Raw genomic sequence first — 24071 nt, 5'->3', positions numbered from 1 at the left:
GCCTACCGGCATGACCTACATCTAAAAGAGTAAAGACAATCGAATCGAATCGAGGGGGGGGGGGGTGAATGTGTTTAATAGAGTGAAAGAAAAAAAAGGAAATGTCATTGCCAGCTTCTATTCCGAAAAAGAAACTGAAAAATAAACAAAAATAAAGAAACTGAAAATAAACGAAAAGAAAGAAAGGAAAGGAAAAAATGAAAGAAAAACAGGCACGCAGTGCCGTGCAGTACAGGCACGAAAGAAAGTCCCAGGGGGGAATCGAGGGAACTGCAGGCCTTGTACGCAAAAGCATGGCGGGCTAAGAGCTAGTCCTCATCAGAACGCTGCGTTGGTTAGTCGGGTGGACGGCGGCGCTGTAGCGATCTGCCTGCATAACACGCACAAGACCAACTCCATTCATAATGATATCGTTCCGTTTCGTGGTCTGTTGAAAATCGGAAGTGCACGTCTTTTTGTATCATCAACAGCAACATATATATTGTGATGATGAAGTGGGGAGGTTTTCCACCCTTATCATCACTTATCCAAATTGCTACAGAAAAACGTACACTTCCTAATTAAAAAAAAAAAAAATCTTAGACGAGAACGATATCATTCTGAACGAGATTGGTTCTGAGCGTGTCATGTGGTTAAGATATGCTCTTAGAGTGTATAATCGCGAGTAATAGGCATGGAGTTGCAACTCCCACTCCATGCTAACCCTTCACCGAACTTCTATCGAAGATCTCCTACGTGACGCCTATGTCGACCCGTCACTTAGCTAGCAGCAGGCGGCCTTGGAGCGGACTGGACTCCCATCGGACTGGTATTAGAACAGCCGTCGGGATTCCCAGCATCGCCAGCGTCACCTAAACATAAGTATAGAGTTAAAGGACCAAGCTGTCCGTTCTTTCGGACCGCATAGGATTTCAGCTAACGGATAAGATCACACTATCCGGTAACAGAGGCAGTTTTGTGACAGATCTGCAGGAGAGTAGCAGCTTGGCTTTTGGTCGACTGGCCGTATAAACTGACCCCATCCTCCTTCACATTTTCTACGGTGAGCGTAATGAATTCTAAATAGTGAAATACTACTAGTGTTTGGATGTTGAACAAATTTCTTCAAACAGCTGCACAATTTCTCAGGGCCAGCAAGCGTGCATATCCCGCAGTGGCGCAAGCCAATGCCATTCCAACCGCTTCCATCCATGGCCTTAAAAAGAGGACGGTATCCAGAGCGAAGCTAAAGCTAAAGCGGCTGCACAAAACATTATCAGCGACATGTACTCCCAGCATACGCTGGTCTTCACTGACGGCTCCGTTGACCACAGAACTAAAAGCGCCGCCTCCGCCTCGTACGATCCTGAACATATCCTGGCAAGGAAAACCTCTACCAGCGGCATGGCCGAGTGGGCTAAGGCGTCCGCTCGTTGGTGGTAACCGAGGTCGTGCTGAAGACTGGGAGGTGGTGGGTTCGAATCCTACCGCCGGCTGTGCTGTCTGAGGTTTTCCCTGGGTTTTCCGAAGACTTTCCAGACGAATGTCGGCACAGTTCCCCCTGAAGTCGGTCCAGGACGCATACTAATCCCCCTGTCCCCCACTCCTTCCTGCTGTCCTCTCTCCGTCCGTCCACGTCTGTACGCCGCTCATAGCCACAGTTGCTTCGCGGCGCTAACACCCAATCAAAAAAAAAGAAAGAAAACCTCTGTGGTACACTCTAAGAAAAAAAGGGTGTGAAAAGGTGGCAACTTCTATAGTTACCACCTAGGTCAACATGGCGTCTGTAAAAGGGTAGTAAAAGCAATTATCATATATCCAAATCGCTACAAAAAGGCGTACGCCCCCCTCGCTCACCAAATCAGAAGCGGTAGCCCTATCTTTCGTAGGTAGCAGGTAGAACTTTGCAACCTTTTAGGCACAACATATGCGACAACTATTACCTCCTGAAAGGTGTAACTGCTCCACCTTTTCTTCTGAGAGTGTACCCATTTATCCTCCCCGACTGCAGAGCTCCTTCCGATACTACATGCATTTGCTGCTATCCAACTTAGGGCCATCAACAAGGCTGTCATCCTCACCGACTCTTCACCACATTACCGCCAGCAATGGGGCGGAGTATCGACCCTGACGACGAAACGCCCAATCATCATTATTCGTATAAAGTTGTTGTTGTTAAACTCAATGACTCGAGCAGCGCAATTAAAAAACCTATGAACCCTGCGTGTGACAACGTCCTGGTACGCTGCCTGAGAAGATTGTGTGCTCAAGTATCATCTTTTGGCGCTAAGACTTCGGGGTGACGCTGATATAAACCATTTAGAAATGAAACGTTGAAAAATAATTATCTTAAAACTACAACTTTCAAAGTAAACTTTTCAAAATAAATCCTGTAGATATAAACGTGGTCAAAATAAACATTGAAAAATAAGCTTCGCAAAATCAACGGGTCGAAATAAATCTTCCAAAATCCATCCTCTCTAATTGGCGGACAGCCGAAGCTTTCTATTAAGTCCACGTCGGAAAATAGTACTCTTTCCACTCTTCGAATGAGCATTCATCTAAGAACGACAATGTCGCTCCACTGAAAGTGAGTTGTGTGCACATTCTGCGTGGCTACATACTTCGTATATTTCTATCTGTCCTCTAAATGAGAACAGTAAGGAACAGCACAAGATGCAATCCTTGAGTTACACGAAAAAGGTTTTACTTAGTACACTCTTAGAAATGAGGGGGGGGGGGGGGGGGTCGAGGTATCTTGCTGTTGTTGGCCGCGCTCAAGTGGCATTGTCACGACTACAGCCAAAAAAAGGAAAGTGGGAGAGGGGAGTTGAGCACTTCAAAGTGATGCATAGGCAGGATAACCGATACTGATGGGACGGAGGCACACTGTAGGTGAGAGGTGCACTAGAGTGGTCTTTCCGCTAGGCCCGTTTCTTGAAGAAAGCGCACGAGGCCGCGAGTTTTTGAAAGTCGAGTCTTAGAAATGAACTTCACCGCATAGTACGCTCCTAGCCAACCATCATCTCGAATGATATCGTTATCTGCCCTGATTTGTTGAACACGGGAGGCGTACGCCTTTTTTTTGTGACAATTATGAACAGCATAAGTGTCACAAAAAACGCGTACGCCTCCCGTTTTCAACAAATCAGGACAGATAACGATATCATTCGAGACGATGGTTGGCTAGGAGCTTGCTATGCGGTAAAGTTCATTTTCAAGAGTGTAGTAGTAGGTTTCATTCCTTATGCAGCCTGTAGGGGAGCCAATCCCCGTTTTTATCTCAAACAGTCATCCAGCCATTTAATTCACCAATCACCAAAAACGCTCTCTTCGATAACAGTCAACTCGTTCAATTTTAGTGATATCGCGCACACTATTCAAATGTAAAGGGTCCTTGGTTCCTTGCTTAAATCACGTAAGGTGTCGACCCATGAGCGAATTCATTTCTTGAAGAGGGCAACCACTAGTGCTGCAGGACCGCCCACTTGCTGGCAGTCCTAATCCGATTGCGCGACAGTCTCATTCCGGCTAACGCCAGTCACCCATCCATCTCTTTATTCCGGTAGCTTGGATTAGGTTGAAAGTAAAAGTGTATAATGCCGACGCACCTACAGATCAAATGGATAACACGTAGGGACACCTAATGCCCTAGCAAACTTCCAGCTGCATTGTGCCTGCACTCTAAAAACTGAACTTCACCGCATAGCATGCTCTGCGCCAACCATTGCCACGAATGGTAGGGTTATCGCTTCTGATTCGAAGAGAGAGGGGGGCGTACGCCTTTTTGTGTCAATTTGGATATATGATAATTGCCACAAAAAGGCGAACGCCTCCCTCTCTCCTCGAATCAGGAACAATAACCCTATCATCCGTGGCAATAGTTGGCGCAGAGCGTGCTATGCGGTGAAGTTCAGTTTTGAGCGTGTGTCAGAGGTGACAGGTGTCACGGTGATCCCGCTGCCGGCTGTGCTGCCTGGGGTTTTTCCTGGGTTTTCCTCAGACGTTTTGAGACATATGTCGGCACAGTTCCCTTAGAAGTCGGCCCAGGACGCACATTCCCCCAGGGCGTCAGTCGTGACGTTGCCCACCTCTGTGAGCCCGACAACGGCGAGCCCTTTCACCACCATCACCGCCACCACCACCACCACCACCACCAACAACAACAACAACAACAACAAGAACAACAACACCGGTGTCAAGGTGCAGTTTTTTACAGACACAAGCTGGCACAGGTATTACTCTGACTTACTGCGACTATACTGAAGGAGTGTGTGAAGGCGGGGTAGTTGGTGTACATTCATCGTGATAAAGCAGCACAAAGACGCGGACAAAGAAGGAAGACAGGACGACTGCTAAGAAGACACGAAGTAATCCGCTGGTGAAGATTGGCGGTGGGGTGTAAAAGTACAGAAGTCCCCTTTGCAAGTCCCCAGAAGTCCCCTTGCATACATGACCTGCATCCGTCTGTCGTTTTCCTTTCCGTTGCATCATTAATTAATTACGCCTTTACTGATATTATTTTATCTCAAATAGAGTTGAAGCAGCCGGCTCTGTTCATAAGCGACACAATCTCCATTTTATTTTGCATGCACTAAACCAAACAACAACAACAACAACTACAAGTAAAGGATCCCTATATAGTAGAAGAAGAGTCTTTTTCCAAATATCAGCGCCTGTCGACCTGAGGTTTTCTTTCCAATCTAATAAAAGTGCTGGGTTTCTAAAACAGATAATATGTTTTTCGTCCTTATTTATTTGTTTACTTTTTGCTCGATGGAAAGAGAAGCTCTGTAGCACATTCATAGTAAACAGTCCCAACCTTGTTTACCGTATTACTGACATCCCTACCTCGCAGCAAAGTGCATGCGAGTTTCGCAAGGGCGAGTGGTATAGAGAGCGCAGGGGTGAAACAATACTATTACTAGTTGTCCAACCGATGAAATTCCTCAAGACTACATGTGCGCAGTGTACTTTAAAACGATAACTGCGTAACGAGCACTGCGTGTCATGTTAGTGTAACGTAACGTAACGTACATCAACATGAAGGGTTAACGTAGAAAATGAACATGAAAATGAACATGAAGAGTTAAAGGAACGGAACATAACGTAACGTAACGAGAAGTGCGTGTCATGTTAATGCACCGTCAACGCTAACGCACTATGTGTACGCAAGTGAACTCAGCAGCTGTTCGTGTAGTTCGTGTAGTGTTTACAAATTGTACGACGGTCGTGTTGCAGAAAGACGTAGGTGTTTTGCGCTTTCACATACGTGTGACGGCCCCGTGTTATTTTCATTTTCTCGGATAGCTCGGAATATAATCTCTGCGCTACAGCCCTTTCTATGGGAAGCGTCACTCTAAAGCTGCGAGTGAGGACACCGTGTGATTCGTTTCCTCGAACTCGACCAAGGGCCGCCGCAAATTACGTTTTTCCTCTCGAAAGCTCCTAAAGGAAACGACAGACTTGTTGTCCGCTTTCTTGTTGGCCCCGGGGAAATCTTCTTTGTCGAGACGCACAGTTTTAAAGCCACATTCTATAGGAACTTGTGTGTCAGCAACGAAAAGTATTGTAGTAGATTTCTATAGCAACTCCTCAAGATCACCACCTTTGTCATCATCAACGACACATGGTCCTGCTAGATCGTCTGCCAAAACATCTTCACTGTTTTAGTTGTGCACATGATCTTGTCACTAGACCATCTGCCATTAGTGTGTCAGCGAAGTTTGCTGATGAGTACGCAAGGAAGACACGATGTACGCTACTGACAACGTAAGGTACCAAACATCTATGGCCAATGAGGTGCTTGCATGTAGTTTCCTGGTATATCGTGTGTCGAGCTGTGGATGCCTTTTTATTTATTTTTTATTTCTTGCTAGAAGGTTTTATGAGAATTTGCATGCACACACATTCGGTCCCATGGCTATAGAAAGGACGCTTTCAATTTTATCGTTTCGATATGTTTCACTATACTTCGGGACAAGTCAACCCCTATACAGATTAACACCGCCCACAAATATATAGACGTCTGTCATTGGCTTTGATGGGCGGATGGCACCCTGATTCTGTATTGCGCCCTCATGCTTCAGAGTCTTGCTTATACATTGGTTACGTTGCGAAAACTGGTCCGATTGCGAACGGATCGATGGAGAAATATAGAAAGAAGAAAAAAAGAAAACAACTGGAGGACGTAGGTTGCGCCGGAGCGACCAGTTGCTCCCTGTGGTCGGAGACAACAACGCTCTCACATTAAGCAAATATGTAAAGTATTGCCATTAACATAACATGTGAATTGGCTTCTCCGTCTGCGTGGAATACGGCATATTCTCGTGTTCCCCTCTCTCAATATGCGGGCTATATTCTCAGGCGGATATATACTTTTTTGACGGTAGCTCTTATGTCGTCTCGGAGTATAGTGTATTTCGTTATAAACTAGTGCTGAATTACCCAGCGGAACATGACATTCTCGGGTAAACATAAACAAGCCCCCCGCCACAACTTCCGGTGCCACGACGACTTCCGGTCCTTCCGCGACTAAGGACGCTCGGAAGCAGCCGTCATGCAGAATTATATCATTCGCTTTTCTGATTTGTTGAAAACGGGAGGCGTACGCCTATTTGTAGGAATTTGAATTGCCACGAAAAGGCGTATACGACCTCCTCAAAGCAAAAGCGATAACTGTATCAATAGGCACAGTGGTTGGCGCAGAGCGTGTTTGCTGTGAAACCGGATGTCCTTTTTGCACCAAACCGGAAGCGGTGAAAACGGCATGTATACACAGACAGAGCTCAACGAACGACGAATGATAGAAGGTACCGATGTTCCTGGTATAAAAGCTGCGACCTGTATGGAACTTCAATGTCACAGTGTGACTGTTCATCGGCTCGCAAGCACGACAAACGGACACAGAGGTTCTCCAATCGCGCAGCGAGAAACGAAATACAAGGATGAAAATATGTTAGAGCAAACCTCTTGTGAAATCACATACTGCAAAATACTCTCGGGGACAAAGAGCTTTTGTGAGAAGCCTGAAGCAACGCACGTCGCTTCGCTTTCACACTCCTCGCTGTTTGTTCACCTGACAATAGCAGACGACATTTCAGATGTGGCGTCGTAAATGAGACCTTCGAAAATATGCGAAGAGTATTTCAGCGCGTAATTTTATTATTTTATTTATATACCGGCAGCTCTGCAAAAGTGGCGCACGAAGACACAACGCGGTGAAAGGCTGTAACAGATCGTCCTTGTTCCGTGAGCCACGGATACGCCGTGCAAGTAGGTGAGTTGTCGCGCAACTATCCAGTTTTCCTCTCGCCCTCTTATTGTGCGTGGAGCGACTTCATTGGTCCCTCGCCCAAAATAAGGGGGTTAACACTTCAAGGTGGAGGCGCTCGTGGTTCCTTCTGTAAAACCCATGCTGGTTTATGAATATATCCCCCTTATGCTGCCTTGTGAGTGGACAGACACTTCGTGGCTTCCCCCAAGCTTTACCCCCTCTAGTTCGCAGAGAAAAATCGTCTTAGCGCATTCCTTCGTTATGATGTGCGCAACGGGATCTTATTCGTGTAGAATCTGCACTGTCAGTACTAGTCTCTGTAGATATTCAAGTGTGTTAATTCGTAAATTCTCAGGAATTCTAATGCCGCCGCACTCTTAAAAAAGAACTTCACCGCATAGCACGATCCTAGCCAAACATTCGCCCCGAATGAGGCGTACGCCCTATTGTGGCACTTAAGCGGCTATGTTAATTGTCACAAAGAGGCGTACGCCCCGCGTTTTCTACAAATCAGGAGTGATAACAGTACCAATTTGTTTATATGTTTACTTCCCGCATAACACGCTCATGGCCAAGCAGCGCTCCGTTCTGACTCAGGGGCTCCGCTTTTGTGTTGGCAAGGTCCACCTTATGTCGAGTTCTTCATCGATTTCTCTCACCACGACGACATTGTCTCTTCGAATGATGTACAAGCCCAACATGATCTGTTCGGTGCCATGACAAGAACTATAGACCCGTTCGTGGCTTCCATCTAATATGATGTTGATGGTCTGGTCGAACTCTTTCAACGTACCCACGATGTTCCTCCCCTCCGCGGTTATTTTGTATTTTGAACCCGTGGAGGGTTCACGTAGCTTTCCAAGGCGAGACCCACTTATAAAGCCAGAACGACGTTATTACCGATACAACTTGGAAACACAGACAAATCCGCTGGGAGAACGATGCGCTGCATGTAAGCGTGGCTTGATAGGTTGAACAGAGGGTAGCTAGCGTGGTGTCATTCGGTTGCATGTCCAACCGGCAATCAGAGGGTGTGGGTTTGAGTCCCACTGCTTTTTTTTTTTTTTTCTGCCATCATGCAATTGAAGTATAAGACGTACGTTTTGCTACATCTCTCCTGTTGTCATAATATTATTTCATTCTTAACATTCCATAAGTACGAAGGCATGTTCCATACTTAACATTTGGTGCTGATGTCCTGCATGTTCACCAATTGTTAAGGGCAGAGCAGCGACCATCAGCTTCATTCTACATACCCATTTTCAACCCCATCGTCACTTCCACGTCGCCGTCAGCGCCTTTCATGTGTAAGGGCCGTCGAGTAACTGTAGCAACAACACAGGCGAAAGCGTAATGCCCGTGCCCGCATAAACGCGTTCCTCGACGTCTCGTCGTTCACCTGAGTGCCTCGTTGCTCTATTCCTACACAATAAAAAGGCTTTTTTTTATTCGTTAAAGGAGCATGGAAAGGAGATTTGAATGGCTGAAAACCGTTTTTAATTTGTCAAGCAGTGTGTAACGATCATTCTCGTAAAATATTTCGGCTGAATAATGTTTTGTTACAGCGCAATTCAATTTACAAAATCGATCCCGTGGCGGGAGGCTCGCGCGCTCGAGCCACAAGCCACTCCCCATTGACTGTGACGTCAAACGTTAAAAGTGCTCTCATTCGCTACGGAAAATTCGTCTGCTTCGGACACGGCATGCTCCTTGTTGACAGCGGTTCATTATGTTCTGTTGGTTTGAGGCATAAAACAGAGGTGCAAACGAACAATAAAACATTACGCCCATAATGGTAATGCGATCGTGTGTCTTATAGTCATTGTTTTTGTTTATTATATACGTCTCTAACTAACGAAGAGTGCCAGCGTCTCACATGAGGGGATACGCTGGGTGGCGGTTCGCGCTGTTCGTGAAGCGATTCAACATGGCGCGGCTCTCCTCGTATTCGTTCCTGGAAAACAAGACAAACAAAGCGCGTTCTTTCTGTTTGCAACTTATTGAACTAATTCAACGGTCACAACTTCCACTCGCACTGCACCTGCACGTCCCCATTCCCTTTTGGAGGAGTGCTGACCTCAGATCCACACGCGAGTTCCCGATTTCGTGCACTGCGTATCCTTGCCGTGCAACCCAAAAGAATCGAAGCAAGTTCACTGGCGGCAGACTGATCAGACGACCAATGTTTCCGGCTCCATGTTCTGTAAAAAAAGAAAAAAAGAAAGCAGCCGTTTTTGATGCGCGTGCGTCTCTCGGCAGTACAACGCGCGCGAAAGGCGTCCGCCGTCACCTTGACAGTTGTCGGTGTCAGATCGCAGCCGAGGTCACTTGCGAGCCCTAGGAGTAGACGCAACGTAACGTCACATCGTGACGGAGGTGTCCATCAATTCTCACGTGTCTTCCACAAGAGTAGGAGAGAGCTCTCTGCACTCGTGAGAATCAATTGACTGCTGCGCGCGATATTTTTCTGCTGCGCTCATATTTCTTGCGTGAAAGCGTTATTTAGTGATCGGACATTCCATCACGATCAAAAACTTTTTTGTCTCGGTCTTAGACTGCTCCTTTAAGGATTTATTTATGAATAAGCCGTTAGAGCAGCAAAGATGCCATTTGTGCTGGTCATGCGGTACGGCCGAAAGTCCTGTCGGAACGCGTTTGTAACTACCTGACGACTAATTTGCTAAAATGCATTAATTAACTTATTAATTAGGCGTTTCTGGGAAATGCGAGGTAGCAGAATTAGAGCCAGTAATTATTCAAATCCATCGTCCTTCTTGAACACCCCGAGAAGCGAACGTATAAATTGCCAAATTTTGCTATGCAGGTGAACCGAAACCAGAACTACGCACTTCGCGAGCGCAGAAAGGGCGACCGGCACTCCGCCCCGCCGGGTGAGGTCACGTGCATTGGAGCGATGGAGCTGACTGGAATAGGCGCTAACCGGTTGGCCAGATAAACAGCTCTCCGACCCAGATAAGCCAAGGTCGTGTCGTTTCTGCGCTCGAGAAGTGCGTAGTTCTGGTTTCGGCTCATTTGCATAGCAAATTTCGGGAACTTATATCTCAATGTACGTTCGCTTCTCAGGGCGTTTGATAAGACAATGGATTTGAATAGTGACTGGCTCCAATTCTGCTATCTCGCATTTCCCATGAAACATCTAATTAATAAGTTAATTAATGAATTTTCGCTTATTAGTGATCCAGTAGTTGCATACGCTGTCCTGCGGGATGTCCGCCTGGCCGCATATCCCGCCCGTCAAAACGGCATACACGCTGTTCTCACAGCTCTTTTATAAAAAAAAACGAAAAAAACTACACCTGCAACGAATAAAAAAACACACCATGTATAATAGGAACAATTGCAATGAAATAAATAGTAATTGGTTCTGTTGTAGTTGATGAGTGACGCTGTTATGTCCATGTTGTAATCGGATTAACCAGCACTGGAAAGTGTACCCAACGCATGCCGTTCCGAGACTGAACACGACTCTCTTCGAACCGAGATAGACGGAACTCCCGCAATGGTCTGTTTGCTCTGCAAAGCGACGGGCAAGCATTACTGGACACATCGTACCTATATTTAGCCAATCTTTTGTTGCTGTGCTGAGAAACTTTCACGACAAATGTTCGCGAAACATTTCGAAACGACTACTTCGACGTTCACGACGAGAGTAAATATCCTTTTCATCACTGTATGCTTAGAATCTACAAATAGCTATGTTGTTAGACTGCCTCTAATGATTTTCTTCAGAGCTACAGACGTCACGACCAGTTGAGTGCACTGACTGCTGACGTAATGAGCTTCAGGAAATATTTGGCTGAATCTTGTCCGGCACACACTGAAACTCCAAGGCGGCGGAATAATGGGGAAGTGTGGATTGTTGCCTACCTCTGTGAGGCCGACAACGGCGAGCCCTTTCACGAGCACACCACGGAAGTGTGGATTGGATTGGATTGGAAATCAAAGAAAAATATAGAGATGTGAGAAGTTGGAATGGGGAAGTGTACCCTTTATGTGTTAGTACACTGCGTAAGAAACGAGCGAGCCGGAGAGATATTTTTGGATATGCTCATTATATAAAAGTTGGCGTGATTCAGGCTCGTCAGCTCAATATAGGGTTGAGTGCTGCAAGGCAGAAAATGCAGCAAAGCTATAGGAAGAAAGGCATTCACATGAGAAAGCAAAAATGGTAAAAAACGCGGGTCACTGCGCCTTTTGCAGCATTCCGAAAAAAAAAAAAAAGGCTCCATACAGTAAATGATGCCCGGACTCTCAATCGAGCTTGCCCCTGCTACTACCCTGTTTATTGTTCAGCCGTCTTTCATGTGGGCAGTGCTGAGTACACGCTATGGTTCCCAGGTGTGTTTAGTGCTTTCGTTACAGCTTTCAATTTGAAATCGACGTTGCTAAAATGATAAAATGTGAATCGCTCCTTCAGGTAAGCAAGTACTGCCGGATGAAGATTACCTACAACGGGACTATTATTGCAAGAAATACTGCGTTTGCTGTGTTGTTGCCCGAAGGTCGAAGACATAAACGAGACGTATTTGCAATGTCAATTTTTTTATTCAAATTCAAATTTAGTTTATTTTGTATTTCCTGTACGTCTGTATTTTCGCAGATGTTTTTTTCTCAAGGCTATACAGCAACAGAAACTCTCCCAGAGTTGCGTGACGACGTAAGATAGTTTTTCTCTCAAGCAAGTGGTTTTGCAACGTGGATCCGAAAGAATCGCTCAGCCAGCACAAAGGGCATCGCCGAATAAAGGAGATGAATGCCCGTCTCATGGAAGCTGAGGCTGTACGTTTCGGCGTACAGTATAGACTGCGTGAGATGAGATCCTCCATCCTATTCTCTGGCTGCCCATAGTTTCCGGAAGACATGGCCATTCATTCATTCAAATGCAACGGCGCGCTATTCTTTGAACACGACGTAACCTGCGCTGCTCCTTTGCATATTTAAAACGTGCAACCATAACAACAACAACAATAAATGAAGAAGAAGTGATGATGACATGGGATGTTTCCCCGTGGTAGCCACTTCATAGAGGTTAATATGGGAGGATGAACTGTTCTGGGAAGTACTTCGAAAACCGCACACGGGTAAAGCAACATCATCACGAGTGAGAACTGTTATTTCAAAACATCGTGTTGGGGTCTAAGTGCTATAGGTCTTCCCCGTTCCTCGGAGCACGCAGCTATATAGTCTTTTGTCGTGGGAACCAACATATGCGGTGACTCTTTTAGACGTACCATGCTCTAAAAATTCATGAGTGGCAATATCACTCAGAAGCGCCTGTGACGTACTTAAATATGTCATTTTGTGCATTGAAAGCTAAATCCGGATGTACAGATTGCTATACTTATAGAAGCGCCTCTGACGTACTTAAATACGTCGTTGTGTGCATTAAAAGCTAAATTCGGATGTACAGATTACCTACACTTATAGTTATAGAGCAAACTTTACAGTTTTAAAAGTTATTGTTGAAAAGAGTACTTAATGGACAAATTATTCGTGACGTGATAAGGAGCACGCATCAGAAAGCTCTATTTATATGTGTACAGGGTGGTCCACCAACCATGATAGAAATTCATAGTAAAAAATGTAGGCCCCGGAGAGATATGCGGTCAAGGGATTTTTTCTGCCAATAACTTTTGCCACATATTGGTAACATTTTTATTTCATTTCAATTGACGGAACGTTAATTTCTTGAATTGAACTCCGAAATTTCTCAAGGCAACCTAACGTTTTCTTTGCGGAAATGGGTTACCCGTGGTCATTTTACTCAGTATAGCACATAATCCCACTCGTAATGCAATGGCAATTGCCGAAATAAATTCGCCGAAAATCTGTGGAAATGAGCCCTTGGCTCCGCCTTTTTTTTTTTTTTTTTTTTGACGGCTCGTAGTTTGAGCGCAAAGCTGCGAAGAAAGAAGGTTACATTGACAGGGGGAAAGGGTTACAAGCCTTACCCACGGAACAAAGACGCGCGGCGAGTGCGGGAATCAGAGCTATCTTATCAAAAACGATGTCACCCGACGGCTTGTAACGCTTTCCCCCCTCGTGTGGCGTGTCAGTGTAACCTCCTTTCTTCGCAGATTCCCAACACGTGACCTCAACCCTACTGCACTGCCAGAAGAACTGAAGCAGGCACGTAGCGCGTGGCGGTAGCGGTGCGCCTCCGTAGTCGTCCGCGAGCTACCACCTCATACCGCCCCGTTGTTACGCTAATGGTGCCAATTCACGGCGATCCGCCGCTTTCTCTGCTTCTTTTCTTATCAAACGCTACCCTCATTGCACTGTGGTCTACTCTTTTTGTTATGGTTCCTAAGAGAAAGGTTGCGATGAACATCGTTAGCTGAGGGCGGCAAGGTTGTCTGGTAACATCTCATTACGGCCGAAAATCCCTCAATCCCCAAGTGTCTCATTACGGCCAAAGTCTGAATACGGCCGATGTATGTCATATGTGTTTTATGCTTCCCCAAGTGTGTCCGGGGCGGTGTGCCCCCACGGCTTGTGTCACACACACTGGTTCATGCACACAATACTGCGACACAGTTGCATGCATCCCTCGTGAAAAATGTTTTTATTCCCATATGTATCTGTTACGCCATTTTCCCTCAGTATTCGAGCAACATTCTACTCATTGGTTCTGCGAGCAAACTCTCTGTGTGTCTTCTGAAAAGGTTGCCCCACAAGGGCATGTACCAGGAGCCACATGACCTATGGCCATGATCTTTTCCCCCCACTAGCTGCCTTCTACAATGTACGTCCACCTGCAATTAAAAAATAAAGCACATAAGGTGCCGAACAAAACGACATATGCTCTTGTTTGATGCTGATCATAAGACATATGTTGTCAACCATACCTCTTTTTTTTTTCATATATTCAAAACATATTCAAGAAACCACAGTAAACAATCACAATTATGTCATCATGATGCAGTTGCATAGACAATTTCAGAAGGTGTTTTATGAGGCTTTACATGGGGTGGAAGAGTCCCCCTCGTTCATCTTTGAGGGGCACTACATTAGTTCTTATGCCACTGCACTGATGTCACAATGTTGCAAGCGTGTGTCACCCTGGGCATTCGGAATTACTTTAAGCTAGAATATGTAAATTCAGAATCCATATATCAGAAGGGTAAGCAGCAAATGTTACCTGCAGGTTTCACGCTGAAACGCTTGTGCGCAAACACTTCCGCCGTGGTGGGCGACGTCGTTAGTTTAATGATACACGCAGGCCAATTGCGTGCACATGGAGCAGTGGTAGCAACCTGAAAACGGTACATTTTCTCGTTATATATGAGCAATCAAAAATATACCTTCCCACATGTTTGGTTTTGTCATTTGTAGGAAGCGCTAGTAGGGGAACAGCTCTTGGTTGGTCACATGCAAGCTACAACACGCGAGGTGCCGATATTTCGATTACGCCATCAAAAATAAAAGGTCTAGAACCATGCACACCATGCACACTTCCCCATGCAAATATTTCCCCAGCATGGCGAGACACCGTACCCATGTATCCACGTAAATCAGGTGCAGGAATGAAAAAGATGCCAACATACCTGTAATCCACTGTCCCATAAGTTTGATTCGATTTTCTGGCAGCTACCATGAATAGCAAATGCACGATTCACAAGTTTCGTTTCGCCATTTTCATTGCTGTACATTTCGCAGGCGTCAAGTAATCCCACGTGACCTCCTTTAGATCAGTGAAAATTACTCGCGTCATGAACATATATGTTCATCTCAGCGCAAATCACGTTTTGCATGCTATAGAGGAAGGGGGGATCAATACTCTTCCTTTCGTGTTTTGATATCTTGTTGTTTTGCTACTCTCACTTCGGAGTTCGGATGGTGTCTAGCAACGTTGGGTATCTCGTTTCTTGTGTGAGCAAGTAGTTGCTGTTTACGACGTGTTCACATATCGATTTGTAGTGCTGTAATGTGCAAATTAGCGGACTTTATAGCGGCTCTCTATTTTCCGTCGTTGTCTTTTGAGTAGCGCCTGTTGTTCCGGTGAAAACCGAGTTGAATGAATCGCCACAGTCCCAACGTATATCGCGCAGTGTTGACTAAGACCAAGTCAAGCAGGAATTCTGGTGAGTTATGCTTTCGTAGACTGTCTGGCTTAGTAGTGTGCTGTCCACACATAGTTGCATTCTCATACGAGTAATTTAAATGAATCAAAACAGCCGAAGTGCCTGTAATAGATGTAACTAGATATCTGTTCGTAGGTTTGCGCCGTAGGTTGCGTTGGTTGCGCGTTTAGGAACAACAAATTTATTCGAAGACGATAAGATACCGATAATGCATCACCGTACAGCAGCATTTACTCGTATCATTGTGAGCCATGTCTAATTTGTTAAAATTTGTCGTCGCATTTGTTCAAAAACAAAAGCGCAAGTCGGCGCACTTGAATTGATCTCCTTGAACTGCACTCTTGAAAATGAACTTCACCACATAGCACGCTCCTAGCCAACCATCACCCCGAACGACAACATTCTTGCCTTAGATTTGTTGAAAACGGGAGGAGGAGCCTATTTTGTGCCGTGCATAATGGCACAAAATAGGCTCCTCCTCCCGTTTTCAGCAAATCAGGGGCGAGAACGTTGTCATTCGGGATGATGGTTGGCTAGGAGCGTGCTATGTGGTGAAGTTCATTTCTAAGAGTGTGCTTACGTCGAACGTCTGCAAATGTTGTACTTATGTGCCTTCGCGCACCATACTACACTGTTAAAATAGAACTTCACCACATAGCACGCTCCTAGCCAACCATAATTCCGAATGATATCATTCTGTGCACTGATTTGTTGAAAATGGGAGGAGGCGCCTATCTGGGACAGATTATCTTGTCCCAGAGAGGCGCCTCCCCCCCTGCTTTGAACAGATCATGACACGGAATGATGACATTCGGTATGATGGTTGGCTAGGAGCGTGCTATGTGGTGAAGTTCTGTTTTAACAGTGTAGACACAAAAACATATCTGATTAGAATAAATACTTCAAGAGGAAGTCATTCAAATAAATTGTTATTTATAGCTGGTTTTCCATTCCAGGCATGGTATGTGGCTGCACGGAGGATTCCGAAAAAGAAAAACAACAACATGGCTAATAGGATGTTGCTGCCCAGGGAGTCCTGGCCGAACACTCTTAAAAATGAACTTCACCGCATAGCACACTCCTAGCCAGCCATCATCTCGAATGATATCGTTATCTGCCCTGATTTGTTGAAAACGGGAGGTGTACGCCTTTTCTGTGACAATTATGAACAGCATAAGTGTGACAGAAAAGGCGTACGCCTCCCGTTTTCAACAAATCATGGCAGATAACGATATCATTCGAGATGATGATTGGCTAGGACCGTGCTATGCGGTGAAGTTCATTTTTAAGGGTAGAAGAGGTGAGCTCTTAAGATCATCATAAGGTTCTGTTGTGAAGTGAGAAATTTTGTAGTAGCGCACGAATGTTAATTCGTGCTCTGCTTTTATAAAAAAGAAACCAGAAATGGAAAGTTATGCATGCATCATTTCATGAATTGTAATGTATCACTATTTGATAGTCACATGTTTCCATTAAGGGAATGAACTGATGAACCTAAATTCATCTCATGGTCATGCTCTGTGTTTACCTTGAAGTCACATTTTTAAGGCTTGTCATTCTTTTGTCTAGATGAAGATTTATATTAGCCTTGTATGAAATAACAGACACATATCAACTCGTGTGCAGCTTGTGCACATTAAAACCAGCCATGTAGAGTCAAATGCTTGTGTGTGTTTTTTTTAAATATTCTAGCCTATTCATGGTTGCTCTTCGCTTCTTGCAGGTTTACTCATTCCAGAAGCAAGAATTGTGCCATTGTAAGGCGAATGGAAATAAACTGACATCGACTGAGATAGGTGTTCCTTATTGACCAGTGACTGTAGGATGACTCCAAAAACGTCACAGCACAGCCAATATTCATCTAGCTCTCCACAAGTAGTTAACTCCACATAGTAGCCTGCTTCACAGCAACATCAACACTACCTTGTGGGAATACACATTACACAATATGTTGCATTGTGCTGTGGTATGATAACATACCGTTTGTCCCGCAATATGTGTATATAAATATGATAAGGGCCCTAAGGGCACACTGCATGGCTTATACCCTGCTGAATATATATCCATATCTGGCTGCGACATTGCATATCAGTGCAGGTTACAATACACATTTTGACATTTGGCCGTTATGAGATATCTTCGGCCGTAATGAGACTACCTTCGGCCGTATTGAGACTTTGTCCGTAATGAGACACTTGGGGATTAAAGGATTATCGGCCGTACTGAGACATCGGCCGTAATGAGATACAATCGGTTGTCTTGCATCACAAACTTCACACTCTTAGAAAAAGGGTTGAGCAGTTACACGTTTTAGGAGGTAATAGTTGTTGCATATGTTGTGCCTAAAAGGTTGCAAAGTTCTACCTGCTACCTACGAATGATATGGCTACCGCTTCTGATTCGGTGAGCGAGGGGACGTACGCCTTTTTGAAGCAATTTGGATATATAATAGTTTCTTTTACCACCCTTTTACGCCCTTTATCAGACGCTATGTTGACCTAGGTGGTAACTCTCGAAGTTACCACCTTTTCACACCTTTTTTTCTTAGAGTGCAGGTGCACGATCACTTGTGTTACATCGGGCGTTAGCGATTGTGGAAGAACATGGACCTTCAGATCACTGTACCGAAGTCTTCAGTAACGTCCGATCGCCTCATTGTTAGTACGCACGTGACGTTGAGCTCAAACTAGCCGTATACCAATAGCTAGCAACACTTCACTACTGAAAGTGTACTTTACTTACAGACGCGGCACGCGCAACGTGATGCTATGGGAAGCGTTACACAGCGCCACACTTTCCATGTACATATACACTTCACACGAGCGAGGTTCTCCAGAATACTCGAGCGGAACATACGCAATATGTCATACCTCTTTGGTGCCAGGTGAGCGCGAGCGCTCAATGTGAAGTATTTTCTTGCTCTTCGAACCACAGGGAAGATCCTGCGGCTCAGTCACAAGATATCCCGTAGCAGACGGCAGGAGCGATAGTGTCGTCTGCTAGCAGTATACGCCACCCCTGATATTCCGGCGCCGTACGAATGCTCAACGTAAGACGCTGCGGAACCTCCGCCCCGTGAGCAGTTTATTGCTTTTTCTTCCATAAGAATATTCAGTGAGGATGTCGCTCATGCGCCATACGTATTTAGGGAATATACACAACAACAACAAATAAATTCATGATGACGAATGAGGAAATTCGCCACATGAGGTGCGGCCCACTATACCCCAAGGCGTGCGGATACATGAGAATATATTCCAAAAGCCGGGAGGAGACATATTGAAAACCTTCCGTCTACTCAGGCTTAACGCAAACAGCTTAAAGGCAATTAGAAATATAGACGTTTCGCCACCTTTCGTTTCGGCACCAAAGCGCAATGGACGGAATCAGATCTGACCTGATGATGAGACGATGAACAACGCTGAAGTGAGTGATCGATTGTCAGCGGAGTCGGTGAGTCAACATAGGGGCGGCGAGAACATCAACAAAACGCTGGGCAAAAAAGACAACACACAGAGACACACAGCACAGGGGTACGCAGGCGCATCATATACAGGGTGTCCCAGAAAACGTGTCATTGAATTATACTAAAAAAACTACACCACCTAGAGTCATGCGGTCAACGGTATTTGTTCTTACTGGGTTTTTGCCACCCCCTCATGTGAATGTCGTGTAACGTAAGTTTAATTATGTAAATTTTTGCGAGTTTAAGTTGGAAATTTGCCTAGTAAAGGTCACTTTTTTACCCCACCAATGTGAAGAGCGTCTCTAATTTACTCAAATTAATGATAATTGACGGGGATATTCAGGAGCTATCCCATCGGAAAAAATAGCCGAACATCATGCTCTACGGAGGTCGCACAGAATAGCGCACGATGAATTTTTCAGCGCAATCTGTGTCAGTCCGACGAAAGGAGGTTGGAAACCCAGCCCACCCCGGCATCGCAGAAAGAGATAACGCAGGCATGGCTTATCACGTCTGACTTTCGCTGGGATAATACTTTCCCTCTCCCAATTTTAGGACCTGTTACTATTTCTACTATCACTCTGTGGGCTGGCTCCGGAACCTCCTTTCGTCGGACTGCGAGCGATTGCGCTCAGAAAGACATCTCGCGTTATGGTCCCGTGCTCCGAAAAGAATGATATTCGGCTATTTTTTCCGATGGAATAGCTCGTGAATATCACTGTCAATTATCATGAATTTGAGTGAATTCGGCACGCTCTTCATATTGGTGGGGTAAAAAAGTGACCTTCCCTTGGCAAATTTCTGAGTTCAGTTCGCAAATATTTGCATAATTAAACTTGAGGTACATGACATTAACTTTACAAGGTGGCAAAAACCTAATAAGAACAAATGCCGTTGACCGCATGATTCTAGGTGGCGTAGTTTTTTTATTATAATTCAATGACACGTTTTCTGGGACACCCTGTATAGGGTAGATAGGAACATACACAGAACGTGCACACATAGAGCAAGAACGCAGGACGGAGTTGAAAGGCTCTCACAAAAGCTCTGAATGTCCTGCGCCCACCTGATTGACAATTTACATGTTCTCCGATGACATGTAGAGCCGTCACAAATATAATTGCGCAATGAGGTGAAATATCTAGTGTGGAAAGCAACCGATACGCGTGTTACATCACACTGAAAAGGCCCACAGCACCGTCGGAGGCAACAGAGAGCAAAAGCAACGCAGAAAGAGAGAGAAGCCGGACAGTAATGCCAGTGATTGCGTTGTCGCTTTACTTCAGGTTCTTCTTTATTTTTTATTTTTTTATGGCAGTCGCCTTATGACAGAAGGTCGTACGTCGTTATGTGCTTTCTCTTTGATAACGTAGCTTACGGCTATAGCTCTGCTACTAGACGAGGGTTTGGAATCATCGTTTGGTGCACCATTCTGTACCACAAAAGAACTGTTCCAACGGACGAACTGTCGCGCAGACCACGAAGGATGAGCGCGCTTCGGAAACGGGTAGCTCTCGGCTACAGCTAGAGATTACCCTGCTACCGACAGCTCCAGTGCAGATAGTAAAAATAATTTACTACACGGCTACTACCGCTACAGGTTACTACAGCTGCCCTATGAGATGTACGACGCTGCTTACCCTGATTCCCTGGTGATTACAACGAATTGCAGTACTAGCTTCGTAGGCGCCGACCGCATTGATACGCAGCACTTTTGTTTATTTTTCGTAGCGTCTTTAATATTCCTTGAAGCTCATAGTTGCTTTAAGGTCTTCTATGCCCACGAAATCCAACAAACTACAGAAACGTATTCAATGCTTCACTGGCATTCAGCAACGTTGTGTGTGAACGTTACTTTGAAGCACTTCAATCGTAGTTGGACGACAGTTCTTTCAGAGTCGTCAAAATTCTAGGGTCGTGGCACCCGCATGGCAGGCCAACGGGCTTTCCGCGTTCTAATCAAATGTTTCCGAGACATAGAGGCGGACGCCAAATTCTTACACTCCAAAAACAGAGCTTCCTGATTATCACTCCTGCACTGTTAAAAATGAACTTCACCGCATAGCACGCTCCTAGCCATACATCATCGCAAATGACATCGTTCTCGCCCCTGATTTGTTGAAAGCGGGAGGCGTATGCCTTTTTTGTACCACTTATGCGGTACATAATTGGTACAAAAAATGTGTACGCCTCCCGTTTTCAACAAATCAGGGGCGAGAACGATGTCATTCGCGATGATGTTTGGCTAGGAGCGTGCTATGCGGTGAAGTTCATTTTTAAGAGTGCAGGAGTGATAATCAGGAAGCTCTGTTTTTGGAGTGTAAGAAGTTGGCGTCCGCCTCAATGTCAGTCGTGACGTTGCCCACCTCTGTGAGGGTGACAACGGCGAGCCCTTTCACCATCACAACCACCACCATCGTTCTTAAGAATGTGGTCTGTGGAAGGCGCGGGGCTTGGCGCCCTTTTGTGATACCTAACATAACTGCATTAGTGTCACAAAATGGCATACGCCCATGTGTTCTCAACAGTCCAGGGGAGAAGACGATGTCATTCGGGATGATGGTTGACTAGAAGCATGTTATGCGGTTAAGGTCTGCTTTAAGAGTGTACAGTAAGTACAGTACAGTTACTACTGTTAAGAGTGTACAGTAAGAGTGTAAGAGTGTGTAAGAGGGTCTGCTTTAAGAGTGGTCGCTGAGCTCTCAGCTTTAAGTGTCACGAGAAGGCGTATTCAAATTCGTGGAACTGCTATCTTCGTATTTTTCTTTACATGTCCATCCATCCACGAATTCAATAACAATGCATGAAGCGCCTTCAGTAGCTGCGGGTCGATGTACATCGCTTCGAATTAACTGTGCGTTGAATGACGATGTTAAACATGCAAAACAATAATAAACACGCAGAATGAATAGAAAGAAAATGTTGGAAACAGAAACAATGTACACGCGTAAGTGAGGCTATGTGTTTCCTAGAGGGACACCGGAGAGAGCTACAGATGTCAAAAGCATCAGATAACGTACATTCGAAGTCTGCCAACAGAGGTTGAACAAGTAAGAGCGACAAAGGTATTATATTTGTACATCTGGTAAAACGTCATATATGTTGTAAATGCGTGTCACAGAACTATTGAATGATAAACAAAGGCTTGCGCACCTGGACAGCCACCGAAAAGCCCAATGTTATAACAAGGAGGAGCATATGCACAGAGTAGTCATGTAGCCGTACCGCAAAAAAACAAAAACAAAAAAATTAATGAAATACTTGGAGGCAGAGGAAGCTTTCTAATGCACCGTCGCCCCCAAGTCGGCTTCGCCCTATGCACGCGAGATCGACAGGCAAAGCACGCTCTACAGAATAAATGTGGTTGCGGCGCAGACTCCTTGGCCTTGCTTTCTTTTTTTCGTTCTATCTCTCTTTCTGACTCTATTCAAACTCCGTCTTGTCATTCCACTGTTGGAATACGCTCAGGTGAACACCTGTTGCTCCAGAGCACACAACCACTATTCCAAATTGCGCACTTGAGAAAAAGCGTGATACGTTTTCATGAATGCATGTAACTCGTTGCGGTAGAATAAGATTGATCTCCATGCGCTAAACAGACATAAATACAGAGGAGAAAGAGTGTCCTTTACTTGGTTACTTTGGTGTTCTAAAAAAAGTTCCTGTGTGCAAATGTAGCATTTGCGTAGCGCTTCGGTGGAAAACAGCGCTGCAGTGAAGAAAACACAATCGCAAGCACTTCAAGGCTCTCAGGGTTAACCTAACCACAGGTATGATTTTTTTTTCATTAATATTTTGTGAGACACATAAATAGATAGATATTTACACCCGTACTTACTTAACTGAATGCCAGCCGCATCCTGCGTGAGCTTGCGGCACGTGACACAATCGAAGTCGCAACGTGGAGCTGACATTGAGAACGTTGATACGTTGCGTTATTAACGACGCGATCGAAACCTGAACACACTACGAATGGCAAAGTCCTCGGGGAGTCGTCGTCACTACTCCATATCTGTTGAGTGGCTCAACGGGCAGTGACTTCAAGGAGGCGCTCTGAACCCCGAACGTGAAGACGTCTGCTAGCAAAGGTCTTCCCGGCTCTCGCATGCGCAGAGATGTTGGAGTGTAGGGCCCATAGCAAATCGATATCACCGGCAGCGTTGGAGAGGGACACGATTTCCCTCCCTTCCCCTACATTATCGGGGACGTGTGTCGCACGCCGTTTTCCACGTGGGCCGTGCCCCTTCCTTCTCCTCTGCGTACAATTTGTACAGGTGTCCGAGAGCGTGATGGACTTAGCTCTGTTGCTCAAGTGTCAACGGTGATCACCGTAATCAGCCTGTGTATATCAGGCTCAAGAAATCTAAGTTGCTACATGTGAGTGGCATTTCAAGATGTGAATTGAATTCGGGCAGTTCATAACAACGATAATGTATACCGCGGAGGCGTCACGAGTCTTCGGAGTATAGTCTATGTCAGCATGGCTTCATCATGATTCATGAACTACGGTGCTTCAATTACGTGACGAAGAACTGATGGGTGCTCTCCTCATTATTTCTTATAACTGTCCTGTTGACATGCAAATTTGTGCTCGTTGAATGAAGAATATCATGTACAGCATGATTCTAAATTGTTGTCAAGGTCTTTGTGTTCTTGCACTGTCAGACCCAAAGCTGTTAATGACATATAATAGTGCAACTTGAACTGTCTTATTACCTATATAACAAATGCGGCAGAGTACCAAAAAAATTTCGATTTCCGCGCTCCTCGTAGCACAGAGGGTTCGTACATGGCATTCAGTTTCCCTCCAAATGTTCTCCAGAACTTGTGGTTAGCGGCAACAACAATTCTGAGCATCCATGCATCCAGGAATGGTTAGAGACGAGTAGCTAAGACTAACAGAACTGTTAAAGTTACTTTTAAAAAGTATCTGAGTTACAGCTACAGGTACCCCGTGGGAGAAAATGCACTGATATAGTTACAGATACCTCCAAAAACGAATGTGCCGTATGGCCGTCATGTTCTTCATAAAGTTGGAAGAGCCGACTCATCGAATTGTTCGGTTTGTGCAACGGTGGAGGATAGTGAGCATATTATAATGCACTGCATTAGGTATGCATCTCAAAGAGCTACACTGAAAGCTATACATTTGCTCGACTAGACAGCAGGGTCTTCGATATAGTGAAGGTGTTGGGACTTTGGGTACCGAACATGAGGGATGCTGCCTTGGTGACACTTGTGTGGT

General features: G+C 45.2%; 1 protein-coding gene across 1 annotated transcript in view; it reads right to left on the bottom strand.

Moving 5' to 3' along the window:
• The window catches only part of LOC135383406 (atrial natriuretic peptide receptor 1-like), a 283616-nt gene extending 260697 nt beyond the window's left edge, over nucleotides 1–22919 (bottom strand). The window contains exon 1 of the mRNA XM_064612872.1: nucleotides 22665–22919. Within this exon, the coding sequence (XP_064468942.1) occupies nucleotides 22665–22740 (76 nt within the window). The 5' untranslated portion in view covers nucleotides 22741–22919. The remainder of the gene's footprint in view (nucleotides 1–22664) is intronic.
• Between the last annotated feature and the right edge of the window lie 1152 nt (nucleotides 22920–24071).

The sequence above is a fragment of the Ornithodoros turicata genome, chromosome 2, assembly GCF_037126465.1.
Source record: "Ornithodoros turicata isolate Travis chromosome 2, ASM3712646v1, whole genome shotgun sequence".
Lineage (NCBI taxonomy): Eukaryota > Metazoa > Arthropoda > Arachnida > Ixodida > Argasidae > Ornithodoros > Ornithodoros turicata.
Note: the sequence above shows the minus strand (reverse complement) of the source record. Positions and strands in the feature narration are given on the sequence as shown.